The following is a 16,386-nucleotide window of genomic DNA, read 5'->3' as shown; positions in this document are numbered from 1 at the left end:
AAGTTGCAGTAGAGAGACATGAAAAGGTGACAAACAGACAGGCCTTACTGTAAGTCTGTTACACTGAGACCACAGCCATGTTACTGAGATATGGGCACATTTGCTGATTCTGATTCATCCTTAAATTTAATACAACTCTGAGATGTTCCACATAAAACTAAATGTACATGGACCAATTTAAGAAGTGTCACCCCATAACAATTTAAAAGTATATGCTCTGATTTCCTGCACACATTCATTTTACTGTCCAAAACCATAGGATTAGCACATAGGCGAACTTTCCATCAGTAAATTTAGGTCCAGGAAAACGCTTCAGTGGAGTAACTACGACATCTAGTGTTAATGCAGAGAAAGGCAGAAGGCGGAGCTCCCGTTAATTCTCCAGTCAGGATCACTTCAGACGCCAGGAGGAAATCAAGAGAGCGCCCAGATGATCCGTCCCTGCTGTTCGAAGAAAGACTGAGCCAGATCGAGATCTATTTTGCCTCTAGCTGATCTGTGCAGACGTCACAGCATGTCTTTCTGTCAGTTTTTGGGCGGCGAGGTCTACAAGGATCATTTCAAACCAGGTAAGCAGGCGCTGTCTGCTGTGATGTAACCTCCCTGTAGTCTGGATTTCAGGGGACAAAATTACCATTTTATTTTAATTCTCCGCATGAGGTTTGTTTAAAGTGTCTTTTTTGGCTACAAATGAACTGGTTTTAATGGAAAACGATATGATTCAATAATTGCGTAATGTCACGGTGATAGTAGAGAGAGGAGGGGCACGTGGTGTGACAACATTTGGGGAAGCAATTGATAAAGATCAGTTTAAATTTATTTGTATTTGCATATTTCAGATTTGTAAGATTAACATGAAGATTCTAATAGAAATATGATAATAGTAATAAAGAGATCTGCTATTAATGATTTTGGAAATGAACTTGCACTAGCCAAAAGTGTTGGCATGTTTAAGTAAAATTACCCCATTACAGTGCTTACAGCCTTTTTTTGGTTTGTGACCCTTAAAATAAAGTATCATGGGACCCCTCCTCACATGTTGTGGCCCTTGTGTTGACAAAAGTTTTCAGCTGTTCAACCAAAGAGTGAGATTTGCTTCTCACATCATTTAATGTAGATCAGTGGTTCGAGTAAGAAAAAGAAAAGAAAAGCAGAATTACAGGAAAATTAACTTAAGTTTGTGTAAGGTTAGGTTTTATTGGGGTACAAAATGAAACTGTGCCACAGCTTTTAAAAGTAACTGTCTCCTGCAGGCATGTATGTGTGCTCCCAGTGTAACCACCCACTGTTCTCCAGTCGGTCCAAGTTCGCACACTCGTCTCCCTGGCCAGCTTTCACTGAAACCATCAGGGAGGACAGCGTCACCAAGATGATGGAGACTCTCACTGCCTACAAGGTAAGAGTCACACTCACTAAAGTTCTTATATTTTTACTATCTATATGTCCTCTTTGTTTTACTGCTGCTTCAGCATTTGCTCATTAGGATGTGACACAGGAGGCTGATGTGATTGTGTTTCATGGATACAGGTACTGTGTGGCAAGTGTGGCAACGGGCTGGGCCATGAGTTTGTAAATGACGGCCCAGATGAAGGAGTGTCACGCTTTTGAATATTCAGCCACTCGCTTAAGTTTGTCCCCAGCAAAGGTAAGCAGGCCACAGACATGTGTGAGGCAAAGACATGGTGTCAAGGGCCAGGAGTTTTCCCAAATCCTAAAATGATCTCAAACTACCTTCCCAAAAACAATGCCTTTTGTTAATGAGGACAGTTTTAATTGGGAAGTATTTTCACCTCACAGTGAGGTCTGTGGATACTAAATGAGTAGGACATTGTTTCTGGAGAGAGATGTTGGTTTTGAAGATGTGTTTCATTTTTACGATGCTTTGTGCACCAAGCACAAATTAAATTCCATTCACGTCTACTGCTCTGGGGTTGCAGTGTCAGAGGCCCAAAAATACAGTATGTATGCAAATAAAAATGTGTTTCTGGGTTATTTGGGTAAACTGACAATTTCACAGTGGTGGAAGTATTCAGATGCTGCTGTAAATGTAGTAAAATTATTAATACAACATTGAAAAATACAGAGGTATTAACAGCATAATGAACTTAAAGTAACAAAAGAAAAAGTGCTTATTTTGCTTAATGTGCCCTTTCATAGCGTCATATAGTACACTATATTATAATACATTATATATAAGGAGTTATTCAATAATTAATTTTTCAAATGCTTAAGTTGATATGCAGTGAAAACAAGTAAAAAAATAGTCCTTATCCATTGGCAGATGTATTTTTTTTTATAAGAAAAAAATTGCCACAACAAGTTGATTAAATGTATTTAGTTGCTTTCTACCTCTGCATTTAATTCTGTCTTCAATAAGTGTGTTTATCTCTTGTCTCTGTCCCAGGCAAGGACAAACAGTAAAGAGCGAGGTAAGAGTTTTTCACTCCAGCTGCTGTATCTGCTGCTCTGTCCAGACTGTTGAACAGGCCGGGTCAGTGTATGACGTGGACAGGGGAAAGGCCTGAGATGGACGTCCTGTCCACTGAAGAATCTTTGACCAGCCTGTGGCACAGTGACAGGACCACACCTCTGCAAATATTCCTTTGAATACCTCATTTTAATATATATTAACTCAAAGATTATGATTCCCTCACTCTTGATAAAATATATCAGTATATGCATGTCATTTTAGCAAGATTTAACAAGGTTTTTGAGATATAGAAAAATTAGGCAGTTTTCATTCAGCCGGCGCTCGCCAGTTATTGCTGTTATCTCTTTTTTTAATCTGTTTAATTTTACATTACATTTTACACTGTTGCTGGTGTCATTTGGCTTACTCCCATTTACTTCCCTAAGGTAAATTTAACCATATTATCTATGCACTGAAGATTGTCAAGATTAACAAATCAGCTAAATTTTTGTCCTTTTTGTTAATGTACTATAAGCAGGTTTACTTGAACAGATACGTTTTACAGTGCAAGAATGTTAAATAACAGAATTTTTGTGCATTCACATTTTACTTAGAGTAACTCAGTCTAAGATTTAGATTTTTTCTCCATTGTTAGTGTATTGATGCTCAAATGAAGGGAAAAAGTATCTGATTTATTTGCAGTGGTGGCATTTAAGAACATTAACTCAAGTACTGTACTTTCTACAATTTTAAAGTACTTTACTACAATTCAGAGGGATGCTTTTAAAATTTAACATTCAAAACATATGATGAGTAAATAAAACACGATGGATGCATTGTTATAAATTGAACTAAGATTATGTAAAATAGTTTTAATTATATTTCACCTAATAAAACTGCAAAATGCTACTTACACATAATGCATCAGTAATAATAATGTAACACTCAAAGTTGACAATTAGTTCATTTTGCTAATAATACTTGCATACTTTTCCAAGAAAGATATATAACTGTAGGGGAGACCAAGTATGATTGTAACATGGGGAGAGTTGTAACAACACGAATTCCACCGATTAGAGATAGGTGATCATTTCAGTATTTACCTACTTCCTCCAGGATTAGGCATGCTGTTTGTCAAGTCTAGAAATGGGTACATTACGAATATGTAGACAAAAAAATTATTTTGAGGTCAGAAAGTAAATTTTTTGACCAAAACTATATTTTTCTGAGGCTACACGTGATGCATTTTTTCCTTTCTAATTTTTAACCACTATGTTTAAACAACACTGGCTGACGGGTGGGATGGGTTGTAACAGTTCTTTAAAAAGTGCTATGCATACTATAATATTGTACAGAGTGCCATTTGCAGTCTGGGCCCACCAAGCCTGCACTCTAGGGTTAGCAGCATTCGTTTGTCGACACTTCGACCAGTTCTTCCCATTCAAATGTATTCATATGTTGGCGTCTGTATCGGCCGTCGATCTTTTCCATATTCCGTTTCCGCCGGTGGAGAGGGCAGAGAAGTGTATGGGCAGCTTGTGAGAAATTCCAGTACACAAGAAAAAGTCCGGGTACGCCAAAGAGTAAAATATAGAAGTTTTATTAAAAAATTAATTTTCTCCTTTTACCAAATATGAAAAAGGTCAATGCGCCCATGCCAGGAAACTTAATGTCTTATAATTTACTTTATAGCCCCTTGCTCAATTCTTTATTTTTATTAAATTATTATTGTATTGGTTCACCTTTCTCTACTTAAATACTACTGCTCTTTATTTTGTGGTTACTTCCTATAAGTAATTGATGGTTACATGTACCATATGTATAAATTGAAAACATCTTATCTTATCATCATGACAAATGCTTGTTTTTCAGGATTTCTCCTAACTGGATGGATTTGAAAGAGAAGAAATCTGTATTTATGGTTATGGAGCTTAGCTAATCATACAAGCATTCCTGTAAGTTTTGGATTGTGTCACAAGCATAAAGGAGATAGGAAAGGAAGCAAAGAATTTGACCAGCTCTTATCATGACTGCCACTTAAATACCTCCAGGTCACTTCACTCAGTTAGGAACCTTCCCAAGGAAAAAATAATATTCTATTGCAACTCTTATATAGGCAGAGGAACCAATGTTCCCTAGATTGACCTCAAGATGGAGTACTCATCCTGCCAGATCACAAGTTCCTCTCTACAGAAGAATAGATTCCCCAGTTTTGTTTGAGTGAAAAGTCTGATTAAAAACAATAAATAATATGTTCTTATTTGTGGTTGTGCATGTTTCCACTGCTGCGTGTAGAGGCTTGCTTTATATCAACATAAACGTGTTTTATTGTCTTGCATCAATTGTGGATGTTGGTTGTTTCAGTAGCTTGGGCTCTCTCCGTGGCCCAGCTGCAGGCCATATTCTCTGGGCTCCATGGGTTGGCAAACACCCTGAGGTTTAGAGGAGCAGCCTGGCGAGAGACCGAGGGCTATCATTACAAAGGAAGTACACACACACACACATGAAATCCCAGAAGAACGTGTGTGCCAATCAACACATTCTCCTCCTGGACGTCACACACACTTCTCATGTCTCTTTTCACCTTGTGTTGCCACATGCACTGATGTCTTACATACAGTATTTGCACATGCCAAAACACACACAAAAAGACACACACTTTACTCCATTTTATTGGTCTCGCCACAGACAAGTTAAGTCTGAAGCATATTTTCTTTCAAAACATCACTTCTTGTAGTGTGCAATTACGAGGGGTCATCATAACATTCGTAGATGTCGTTGAACTCTCAGCATCAACAATTTGAATATTCTGGAGCACCACTCTGCATCCATCCAGCTTCACTTCTACACGCTACCAAAGGTATTCAAATGAATTTCAGCCCTCAGTGTGGCGGAGAAGCCTGACCTTGCACTGAGGTTGTTATGGTTGAGTAAATGTCCTCTCTTGTCTTGGCAGGCAAACGCTCGGCAGTTTATTCTTTTGTATTCTTCCATTTGGTGGATGTTTTTACCCAAGCTGCCTCAGTGTACTGTGAGCGCATGCATTTTTAGCATAGGTGGTCCCGCTAGTAATCAAACCCTCTACCTTGGCAGCGGTTGTGTTGTGCTCTGCCCGTCAAACTCTACAGTACTGTGTCAGATAAGAATAAAGCAAATACAGGGAGATGACAATGTGATTGCTGAATCAGATAACTGAAGTAAACTCTGTAATAGAGAAAAAAACAACCCTCATTGGATCATCTTGTGCTGTCGGAGAAGTTTTTTGATGTAGTTTAACCTTTATTCTAGGTTACTTTAGTTTTGCTTCCCACAATTGCTTTCTTTAAAATTCTCAGACTGGCTCTTTCCATTGTCTGCCCATTCCTCATTATGTTTTCTTTCCTCTTTTTTATTTTGTTTGATTCAAGATTTGCTTTATTGTCCCACCTTGCAGTAAATTTGGATTGGGCATACAACCATGCTGCATCCATAAGAAGCATTTCACATATATATATATATATATATATATATATATATATATATATATATAGACAAGGTTAAGACCTTTACAGGGAACAAGAAACTATCTAAGAACATTATAATAAAACATACAGGGGTGTCCTTATCATACATTGTGTATGTGCATTCCTGATTTGTATTGTATGCTGCTGTATTGTATTTTGTATTGTATTTCCATTTGCTAAGATCTGTCATGACCTGTAAACCTGCCTATGTTTACAGCCATGCTAGCAGTTCTGTGGTGCTTTGCTCTAAAAACTAGTGCCACAAATCTAACATGCTCAATAACAATAGCATGCTGCATATTAATAGCATATTTAGAAATATAATGTTTCCCAATGTAACATCATTAGTTTTGTGTGTCAGCAGACTTTAAAATCAAAGTATTGTATAAATTAAACTGATTTAGCTACATGATACAATAGTGAAGGGATACCAAAGTTATTGAGGTGTTTAAACAGACAGCTAACAGTTACCGTTGGACTGTTGGAAAGTGTATTTGCCCCAAACAGCCGACTGAATTGATGTTAGCTGTAAGATAGCTACGAACGTGCTGACCATTTTGTTAGCGAACCGTGACCGTTTTTGTTCTTCCTGTTATTTTCCACAAATCTCTCCATTTCCTTCTCAACTTTTGTACTTTTATGAAGTACATTCATCCCCACCGCTGTGGCTAAAACACACTGCTGTACTTTTAATTTTCAACTTGTCATTTATATCTACCTCAGTTTGTGATTTCTAAGGTTAATAACTGTACCTTTGATTCTCTTTTGTTTTATTTCCCCCTATTTCTTCTTATTTCCATTGTTTCTTTTCCAGACTAGACACCTAACTATATTTTGAATGACAAAATATTATCCTTAGGAAAAAGAAAATACACCATGAGCCACTGTGCTTAATTGTTTTACTGTGTTTTTTCCTTAAGGGTTGATGCAGGTAAATGATAATAGCCTTTCCAACCGTGATTTACAGTTCTATTTCCCAGGAATTCAAAGGAGTGTTTTGGCAATAACGTGTGGCATGTGTCATGGACCACAAATGGGTTAACTACCAAACTGGTTTGGACAGCACTGTGGTTCCTCTGGCATTTTGTGCTCAACTAAATAGATCAGCAATGATGATCTTCTCATCACTGATGTTACCCAATGTATGAGTCATATTCATCTTCAGACCCGCAGTATTTGGGGTTTCACATTTTGTTTTCCATTGATGAAATGAAAGAAAGTCCTTCCTCAAAGCAGTGTGAACTCAGGACACCTTTCTTTACCACTGAACTTGAGGTTAATGGTAAATCTCCTCACAGGGCAGACAGTACGCTGTTGGGTGACACAGCCACTGCATTAACCTGGCTGCCCCAAGTCGTTTTAAAGACGGGGTTAATGTTTGATTCAGCTGGAGAAAAGAACATTGCGTGGGCACGACAGAGCTACCTACAGAGTATAAAAAAAGGAAAGGCTATTCAGAGGACAGCTGAATCCCCTAAAAGGTCATTTCAGAGCACTTCCATTGCGCTGTTGCATTCAAGGATCCCCACCTTTCCTTTCTGGGCTGAACAGGAGAATCTTCCATTAAATATGAACAGCTTAGGTAGAAATCCCCTACCACAAAATGATTGAAAGGGTAAATTAAACCAAATTAGTGTATTTTATGAAAGAAAATGTTTTGGTCTACAAAATAAACATTTTTCAGACTTGGTAAACATTTATTTTAGAGAAACACAGTGGAAAGACCTCTGTTGTACCATTTTCCCCAAAGTGGATAAACCCCCGGAGTATTTTGGAATAGATGACTTTTCACATTTATGGTTTGTAATTTCTTTGGGTTTCAGCTTGTGAGCTCCAGATCAGATAAGATGATTATTCAAAATTGTCCCATCAGTCATTGCGGCCCTGGAGCCAAAAAACAGGTGAATGACATCACGGTTATTAGGGCATATTAGAGCAGCTTGCCGTGCCAAGACACACACACAAGCACTAAAACACACACACAGACGTTTTGCTATGGGACAGTGAAGCACTGTCTCTAGATCTAGATCAAGAGTTAGATTTAACCATTAAGCATTCAAATGCCTCTACTCATAGGGGCAACTGCTACACACTACATTTTTTACCACACCAGCATCTGGGCGTGTAAGTGGTATCTTGTCTGACAGGGGAACAACTCTTTTTTTCAGAAATAATATACAGAATATGTGTGCCTGGTTAATCCTCACTAAGTGTGAGGACAATCTTATGCTGGTAGATGATCAATATTTTGTAATTTACATTTTTAGTGTATTCTTACTCTAAACCTCCAGCAAATTCTTTCTTGCATTTCCCAGAAATCAGCCCTCAACTTGCTTTCTGTCAAAGGTGTATGAATGTAATTTGGCACAAAAGTAATTATATACTGCTTAACTGTTGTTGGCAGCCAACTACTTTTTTAATCAGTGTGTCTGTGATGTCAACCATTTCTTATATGGTGATAAATGTCCCCGTGCATGACAGAATTTTAAGCTCAGTGATCGGATGTTAACTTCTCTCCCCAAAGTCTTTTATGTTCACAGGTTTGTAATTTCGACTTTTTATCAAATAACCAGGGATTTTCTAATGCAGTTCTTAATTTTTTGGACTGATTTGACCGGCACAGTTTTAAGCACAAATAATGCGAAGATGTTTCTTCTGCCTGATGTTACTCTTTATTGTTTGAAAAAAATGTCAGCTCAGAAATGTGATAAACTTGATGTGTGAGAATATAACTTTAAAATTTTGTTATATCAGCAGCTGCAGCAGAGAAGAAGCTGCTGGCGTGTCTCTCTCTGTCTGTTCACCTGTTCATCTGTCTGTCTGAAGCTGCTGGTGTGTCTGTGGCTGCAGGAGGGCAGCGGTTTGTGAACAGTAGCTACAACAATGCACAATAATGCACTAACATTAAGGGTGATATCATTATTTAAAAGTACAATATGTATTAAATAGTTTTAATGATTTGAAGGTAAAACTATTCGTTAACTATTATTATAACAATTAAAAAATACAACATTTGCCCTATTTTGCATGACCCCTTGTTATGACCCTGGGGTCATATTCTGTTATTTATCTCTCTCCCTGCACTGTCAGCTGTTCTCCTCCCTTAGAGTGTCTGTGTGTGTGTGTGTGTGTGTGTGTGTGTGTGTGTGTGTGTGTGTGTGTGTGTGTGTGTCATTTGTTCTGGCATTGCTTGGGAATGGGAAGAGTGGGAAGCCACACCTTTATGTCCAGGATACCCCTAGACCTTGGGACATAACACCCCTGTATAAACCTCGTACACATCCGGTCTTCTATCTGAATACAGAGATAGAGCCTGATAATTTACAAACTCATTTAATGTCTCTCTAACGTCTCTTTTACCTCTCTAGTGTGTTCTGTCGCCCTACTCTGGTTTGTCAAGATTGTGCCTGTAGACTGCAGCGCCCAGCTCACCATTCCTTCTGTATGTCCCCACTGTCAGCGGCATCTCTCAGGTCCCTGAGGACCCCACACACTTTTCACCATGCATCATACTCAAAGATCCAGAGCATTGAGCTGCTGCTCAATAAGTCAGTCAACAGGCGGCACAGATGGTGAGGTATCGACACCTCTCAGCTCCAGATGGGTTTTTAGTTAGAAAGCAACAAGGGACTGAATGACTTATTGCCTTTCGCGAACATTTCCTAGATTTTACACAATGGCTCTGATTCAGTGTTAGTCTATATGTGTATGTTACATGTTAAATGCCCTTGTATGTTGCTGAGAGGAGAAGCACTACTTTTTCGCAATATTGCTGTTAGAAAACAAAAGGACTACTCAAGGGCCACTCAGTCCATAGAACTAAAGCTGAGGGTTGTAGGAAGCCTAAGGCTGGGCTAAGCTTGACACAAACTAGTTTTTATGAAGTGTCATCAAGCCACATCTAAAGGCGTAATTATACCACTTTCAAATGACCAGGAGGAATAATTGTTATAATAGGGATTAACGTGCATAGTTTCAGACAGTCTTTCCGCATAGGCATTCATGGTGTTTCTTGTTAGTACACACAAAAAGTGACAGAAGTGACAGAAAAGAGTTTAAGAGTAACCATGCTTACTTCCTCACCTGGTCAATTTGTGCGTAAAATGATATGGGATAGTTACGAAAATTGTCAGACGCAGCCTGCCAGTTCCCATTTTGGAAAGGTGTGTGAGGAGGGGGTTTCAGAAGCTGTCTGACTATCCAGCAGGCACTTCAGTTGAAGCATACTACCGCCTTAACACCTTCAACATTAAACATAACGATTTGTATACTGCTTGTGGAAAATCTGCATCACGCTATGCAGTTGGTTTTGTTAGTATTTACCAAAGATTTTGAGATAAAATCTTCCATTTATACTCGATGAAAAAACATCATTTTCAACAGTTTTTTACAGACAATAGTTCCACTGAAAACTGTACAAATAGTGTGTTCTGTGGATTATACAAACCATCACATTGTTTCTGGAAAGACATGTTTTTAAAAATATTCTGGTTGGGTATTTCATACCTTTTATTAGATAGTTAAAAGTAGACAGATGACAAGAAATAAGGGAGAGTGAGATTGGGAATGACATGCGACAGGCACCTTAATTTTCCAATGCTTCAAGTGCCACATATTAAGTTCTATTCACCTCCATTGTATTGGGATAAAGAATATCTCAGAGACATCTTAAACTAGAGGCATAGAAAGAAAAACAGGTATTCTTTGTAATTTGGGTGAACTGACCCTTTAACAAACATTGTGAGCTGATTCAAAGTTTACACTAAGTGCTTTATGGCGTGTCTGGCGGCATCAGTTAGAAGCACAATCCACAAAGCACAAAGTTTCAGACCCAGTCATCACCATCTGATTTGCCTTCTGTTGAGCTACATTTCTGCTTCACCGTGGATGCCTCCTGACAACGTCACTGACTGTTTGTAAACATCATGTCTGAGCGCTGTCTAACTGCGTTATCTTCAGTCCCCAGGAGCAGATAACAGCCAAACACAGTGAGTGGCTTCAAAGCTGCTGAGCTCTCCGAGCCGGAGCGACGCACGCTCCAAAACTATTTAATCAGGAGTTTTTCTCTTGGCCTCTGCTGCAGACCTGGAACTGTGATACGCACTGAGAGCAGACGTTGGTGTGTGTGAGTGTTGTTTGTGTGTGGTGGTAGTGGTTAAGGGGGTCATGTTTGTTTAGGCTGCCTGTCTCTTTCAGTGGGTCGAGCTCAGGCTCATAGAGGCAGAATTCTGTGGTGAGACTGAAGATTTTACTGGTTTTCAAAGTTTTCCTGAGGCCCCTCTCGCTCCACAGTGCATTGATTTCTGCAGCTTAAATTGTCAGATAATCGAATTGAGGATTCTAAGGCATGTTGATGAAGTTATAGCTTTATAAAGCTCCTGTTTTCCAAACTTCAGCATCTGCACAAACACCATGTTAGAGCTCAACGCTGGCATTAGTCATTTTTATTTTGTCCTTGGTTTCTGCAAGTGCCTGTCTGGTCTACCAGCGCGCTGTGTCTCTATATTTACAGCTGAGTCCAGCTTCTGATATATCATCCTCCTCTGTGGAATTTCATAGCAGAGAGAAGTGACCAGAATGATTATAGGCCAGTCTTTGTTGCATGAATGACATCATGACTGTAGATCATGGAATCGTATGGTTTTGGAAATCCTCTATACGCGGCGCAGTAAATCGCACAGTAGTTGTAGCGTGCCGTCCAAGACTCTTGGCTAAATTTTTTAATTTGATGCAGAGGAAAATGGAAGGTCAACGAACGGATGCCTACATGCAACAACACACAGACACACGCATGTGCTGTACGCACATGACCTGTGTGTGGAGTGGAGTGGCTGCCGTGCGGCTCTAATCAGCACATTTTACATGGTGGTCTTATTACCTTGAGTTACACCTGTCAGATAACCTACAAAGAAGCTGATATCTTACTGCTGTGAAGTGCAGCTCAGATCGGCTGATAGCTCTGCTGTCATTAAAAGGGCCTGACGTCACCTGTAGCCTACTCTAACTTCATTCCTGTGTTTTTTTCTTGGCTGTTTTGTACTAAGGTGTTTTTTTCCAACTTCACATTTTCTGTTATATTTATTTTTAGCTTTACAGACATACATACATTTATAAGCTTTCTTGCTGAGAGTTAGATAAGAGGATTGATATTACTCACACAGTATTTGTTCATTAAATATGAAGCCCACAGCCAGGAGACAGTTAGCTTAACTTCTGTTAGTTGGAAAGTAACTAAGCCCATTTAGGCCCACTCAAGTACTTTACTGTTTTTAAAGGAATCGTTTGACATTTATGTCTGAATGGTAAATATGGAGCTACAGGCAGCAGCTGATTAGCTTGGCTTAGCACAAGGACTGGAAACAGCTAGCTTGGCTCTGTCCAAAGGTTAAAAGCTCTAAAGCTCACTAATTAACATGTTATTACTTGTTTGTTTAATTTGTACAAAAAACAACAGTGTTAAAAGGACTGTTTGGGATGTTTAGGGATGATTCTTTTTGTAAACTCTGGACAGTGCCAGGCAGCTGTTTCCCTCTGTGGCTGATCTTCTCATTCAACTCTTGGTAACAAAACTCCTACAAATAGATTCCAGTTTAATACGTTAATGCAGTGAGATAAATAAATAAATAATAATAATAATAAAGACCTTGAAACTCCCGTTTTGGTGATATTTGTGTTTAAAAGTTAAAGGAGTCTGTTCTTTCTATAGGAGACAGGAAATTGTAAAAGCTTTGGGTTCATGAAACCTTTTCAAACTCAACAGCCCCAAAAAATGCACATGGCTGGAGACAGCTTTTTCCTTCAGTGGACATTTTGAATACAACTCAACTTGCAAAAGGAAGTTTTACATCTTTGTTTGAAAAGTAAGAAAGCATTTTTTTAAGGAAATACAAGTATACAGTAGGCTGCCGTGTACTATTTGAGAAAATTATTTAAAGCTTTTTCAAAGTGCGGGAGAAACTCTAACCTAAGTCACCTCTCCCAATGTAACATTTTGCTTCATCCAATTTCTTCTCTTCAATCTTCTAGCAACAGAGATATTATAAGTTGAGAGATAAGCTGATTTCTCCCCATGTTTGTTTTGTCTGGATCTCAACACTGCATTGTACACCTGAAGCCTTATCTCCTCCTGCATTGTTACTTCACAAAGTTCTGAATGGGCCCAAAAAGCTAGAAGCTTATGATTGGTCAACGTGCTGTCAACACTGATCAACAGATAATTATGTACTTCCCCCAATCCTATTACACAAAGACTACATTTATAATGTCTGAAGGAGAGTCAAAATATTTATTTTAGTGCAAAACCAGAATGTTTCACTTAGCAGGAACCATCTGAAGTTCATTTGTGCCCCTCCAGTTTGTCTCTCAGCCAAGATGCTTCTTTCACAGTTTACACAATCAAAAAAGAATCAGGCAAGAAATAAACACAAGTAAAAGGCCGCCATTTCTTGCTGCAAATAACCAACACACAAAAACTGAAGTTTTATCAGAGACAGTGGTCACTGTTTAACCAAAAAGTCAAAATATGATAAGACAGGAAGGCATCAGAGTGAGTTTCATGGAAGCAGCTGCTTGCACTTTTCCCTTTGTATTGACACAGCTTTAAACAGGTAAACAGCTTTTATTATTACCCTCGAATTTCCCCATGTCATACATTTAGGCAGCGATCCTGTGCAGGCATGCCTGGCACTTGACGTGCCTTCTTTACTCCACAATTGAAAACATTTTTCGAGCAGCGCGCTCATAGCCACACCCATGTGATAATGTACAGTGCTGCCGTGCCCTATACTTACCCAGCTCACCGCAGAGCTCTGCCCTGCAGTTACGGCTGAGAATATGGCCTTGCCACTAGCTTTTGCACAACACACAGACTCACAATGCACAGATACTGGGACTGTATGGACTCTCCCATTGGTTGGTTTCTTTGCTTTGTGTGTGAAGTTTTAAAATGGTAATCTGCAGGGGTTTGTTTTCTTGGCAACGTCATTGGTACTGAGCACAAATTCCTGCAGTGTTTTTTGTGCTGAATGAGAGTAGCTGTCACTCAAGAGTTTGTCCAGCACTTGCTGCAAAACATTTTTTTCCCCTGGATGTTTTGTTGATAGAGCAAGATGTGGTATCCAGACCAGTTTATGTCCCAAGTGTGGCCCAGAATCATACTGTACCAGCAGGGGTCTATTAGCACAGATGTGTTATGAGGGCTGGTTACTGCACAGCAATCAGTCAACCTCACAAATGCAACTGAAAAATCCCTGCATTTTTGTTAAACCTTTGCCAGGCAGACCTTAAACAGCAAGTTATTATTTGTCTTTATATTGTTAATTTGTGTTATTTGTCAAGTCTGTTGGTTGTGCAGACATTCATGTTCTCCTCAGGATAAATTGTAATACTTTTGGTGACCTTCATGATTTTCATCTGGCACCATCATCAGGTCAACATATATAAGTTTTTGTTCAGTACTTTGAGTTACGACCAAATAAACCCAAAACTAATGACACATCAACCTCAGCTTTATTTTTGTTCTGATTAGCAAATGAAAGCTTGCTAACACGCTAAACTAAGATGGTGAACATAGTAAACCTTAAGTTAGCATGCTGACATAGCATTGAGCTCTGAGTTCAATTTATAGCTCTAGTTATGCTGCATTCATGTCAAATCATGCAGACTATAATTACAACCAGCTGAGATGGAAAAATCTTTCATGTCAGACTGCTATTTGTAATTCCAAGTCAGAGATATCTGGAAAGTCTGACAGCTTTTCTCCCACTTGGTAAAAAAGAAGAATATTCATGTTAACAAACTGGTGTTAAAATGACACATCAAAGCAGTTACATCTAAATAAAATCCAAAATTAACACTACTACAGTCAATTCATTTAATTAAAAGGAGCTACTTATTTCTGGTTTCAGTTATTAATAAATGGTCACAAATATGCAGCCAATTCAGGCTTAGTTTAACATTTGACTACAAGACTAGCAGAAACCCAAGTCAGAATAACGGGAAGGTTTCCTGTTCTTCCCATTCTGCCTATATGGCATTAAAGGAGATCCCCTTCTTGACTTGCTAGTTTTGAGACCATCAAAGCTAACATAGCATGTCTGACCTATGTAAGAAGCTAATAGGGTATGAACCTAATGTCAGTGGACTAAAAGGACCGTCTGACTTATTAACATTGAGGATGTACAGCACTCAGACTTCATAAATTGAAATACAATGAGTTTCAAAACATATACTGTGTAAATCAACTGTCAGATCTGTGTGGGAGTCATTATGGTTACCCTGACTGCTAATAAAAATAAAGTTAACAAAGTATATATAACAAAATGATATCTTTATTTGCAGCCTGGACTACAGCCTGGAAAGTGTAACCGCATTTCCTGATCTTTGGGTTGGATCACCTGGACTGACTTAAAAAACCTGCATGTAACTCATCCTTTAATCCTTTCTGGCCTTTAATGATGATGGTGATGTCTCTGGGAATTTGGTGACGTGTGTGTGTGTGTGAGAGAGAGAGACAGAAAGACATTCCATCCAGGTGATCTAACAGGTCATTTGAAGAGCAGCTGTTCAGTAGCCAGTTTCATGTATTGTATCCTCAGTGATCCAGTGCAAGGCTGGGACAATGCTTTGTATTCTCCTGTGGGAGAATGACAGCTAAGCCCTTCAGGACAACTTGAGAAGTCTGGAGTGTTCATTTTGGCCTGTAACAGTGAGGGGATTAGCCATTGTGTGAAACACAATAACAGAAAGCCTTTTAAAAGAGACACAAAGCAAAAAGTCATATCAAATACAAGGATTGGTTAAAAATGCTTTGAATTTCTTAACCGCTGATGGAAATCTCTGCTATCTTACTGCTAACTGCTACTTACAAGTTTGGATCCTCCAAGTATACGAAGCTTATCTTGGCAAAATATCCATTTGGTCACTTTGAGATGACATATAATATTTGTTTCTGCCAACCTGCTGTCTGAAGGTAAAGTTAAGATATATATTTTTATTGGCCAGTAAAACAGTGCTGCCTCTGTGGACTTTTGGTGTCCGTATTTATACAGATATCCCCACGTTTCATCAATAAATATATATAAATGAAAATTAACAGAGACAGTGCTGCCTATATTAAATTTAGATTTTTTTTTTAAAATACACTTTATAGTTTGTATAATAGGTGTATCTAGGTTGTTTTTTTTCTAAAAATAAAGTCTGTTCGTGGACCTTTTCAATTAAGATTATTTTGTCCCTGTAGTAGTAGTAGTGTAGAGTTGTGTAAGAGTCATCACCAGAGCCCACCTGAGCTGCTGGAGTTTAGAACTCCTGAGCTAAAGTTGCCAAGTTAGAAATCCCAAGTTTTTTCAAGTTCAAACTTGGGGTACTCTGTATTGAGAGAGGTCTGCTGTCTCTGAAGCAGCTGCTGCAGGACGACACAGGAACTTTACTGATTACAGAGAATCGTCACTGCTGAGCTTTATACAGGTGTCT

General features: G+C 38.8%; 1 protein-coding gene across 2 annotated transcripts; it reads left to right on the top strand.

Moving 5' to 3' along the window:
* Positions 1–376: 376 nt before the first annotated feature.
* msrb1b (methionine sulfoxide reductase B1b) lies at positions 377–4,670 on the top strand. 2 transcript variants are annotated; one of them, XM_038736145.1, is made up of 5 exons: positions 377–569; positions 1,254–1,396; positions 1,528–1,645; positions 2,405–2,429; positions 4,283–4,670. In XM_038736145.1, exons 1-4 carry the CDS (start codon positions 515–517, stop codon positions 2,419–2,421), a joined length of 333 nt encoding a protein of 110 aa, XP_038592073.1. In that variant the 5' UTR covers positions 377–514; the 3' UTR covers positions 2,422–2,429; positions 4,283–4,670. The 2 variants fall into 2 exon arrangements, with proteins under 2 accessions (XP_038592073.1, XP_038592072.1); XM_038736144.1 differs by having other exon boundaries at positions 378–569; positions 2,405–4,670.
* The last annotated feature ends 11,716 nt before the right edge of the window (positions 4,671–16,386 follow it).

Source organism: Micropterus salmoides, unplaced genomic scaffold (genome assembly GCF_014851395.1).
Source record: "Micropterus salmoides isolate LMB-PRFRI ecotype aquatic unplaced genomic scaffold, ASM1485139v1 Ms_hic_scaffold_21, whole genome shotgun sequence".
In the NCBI taxonomy this organism is placed as follows: Eukaryota; Metazoa; Chordata; class Actinopteri; order Centrarchiformes; family Centrarchidae; genus Micropterus; species Micropterus salmoides.
Note: the sequence above shows the minus strand (reverse complement) of the source record. Positions and strands in the feature narration are given on the sequence as shown.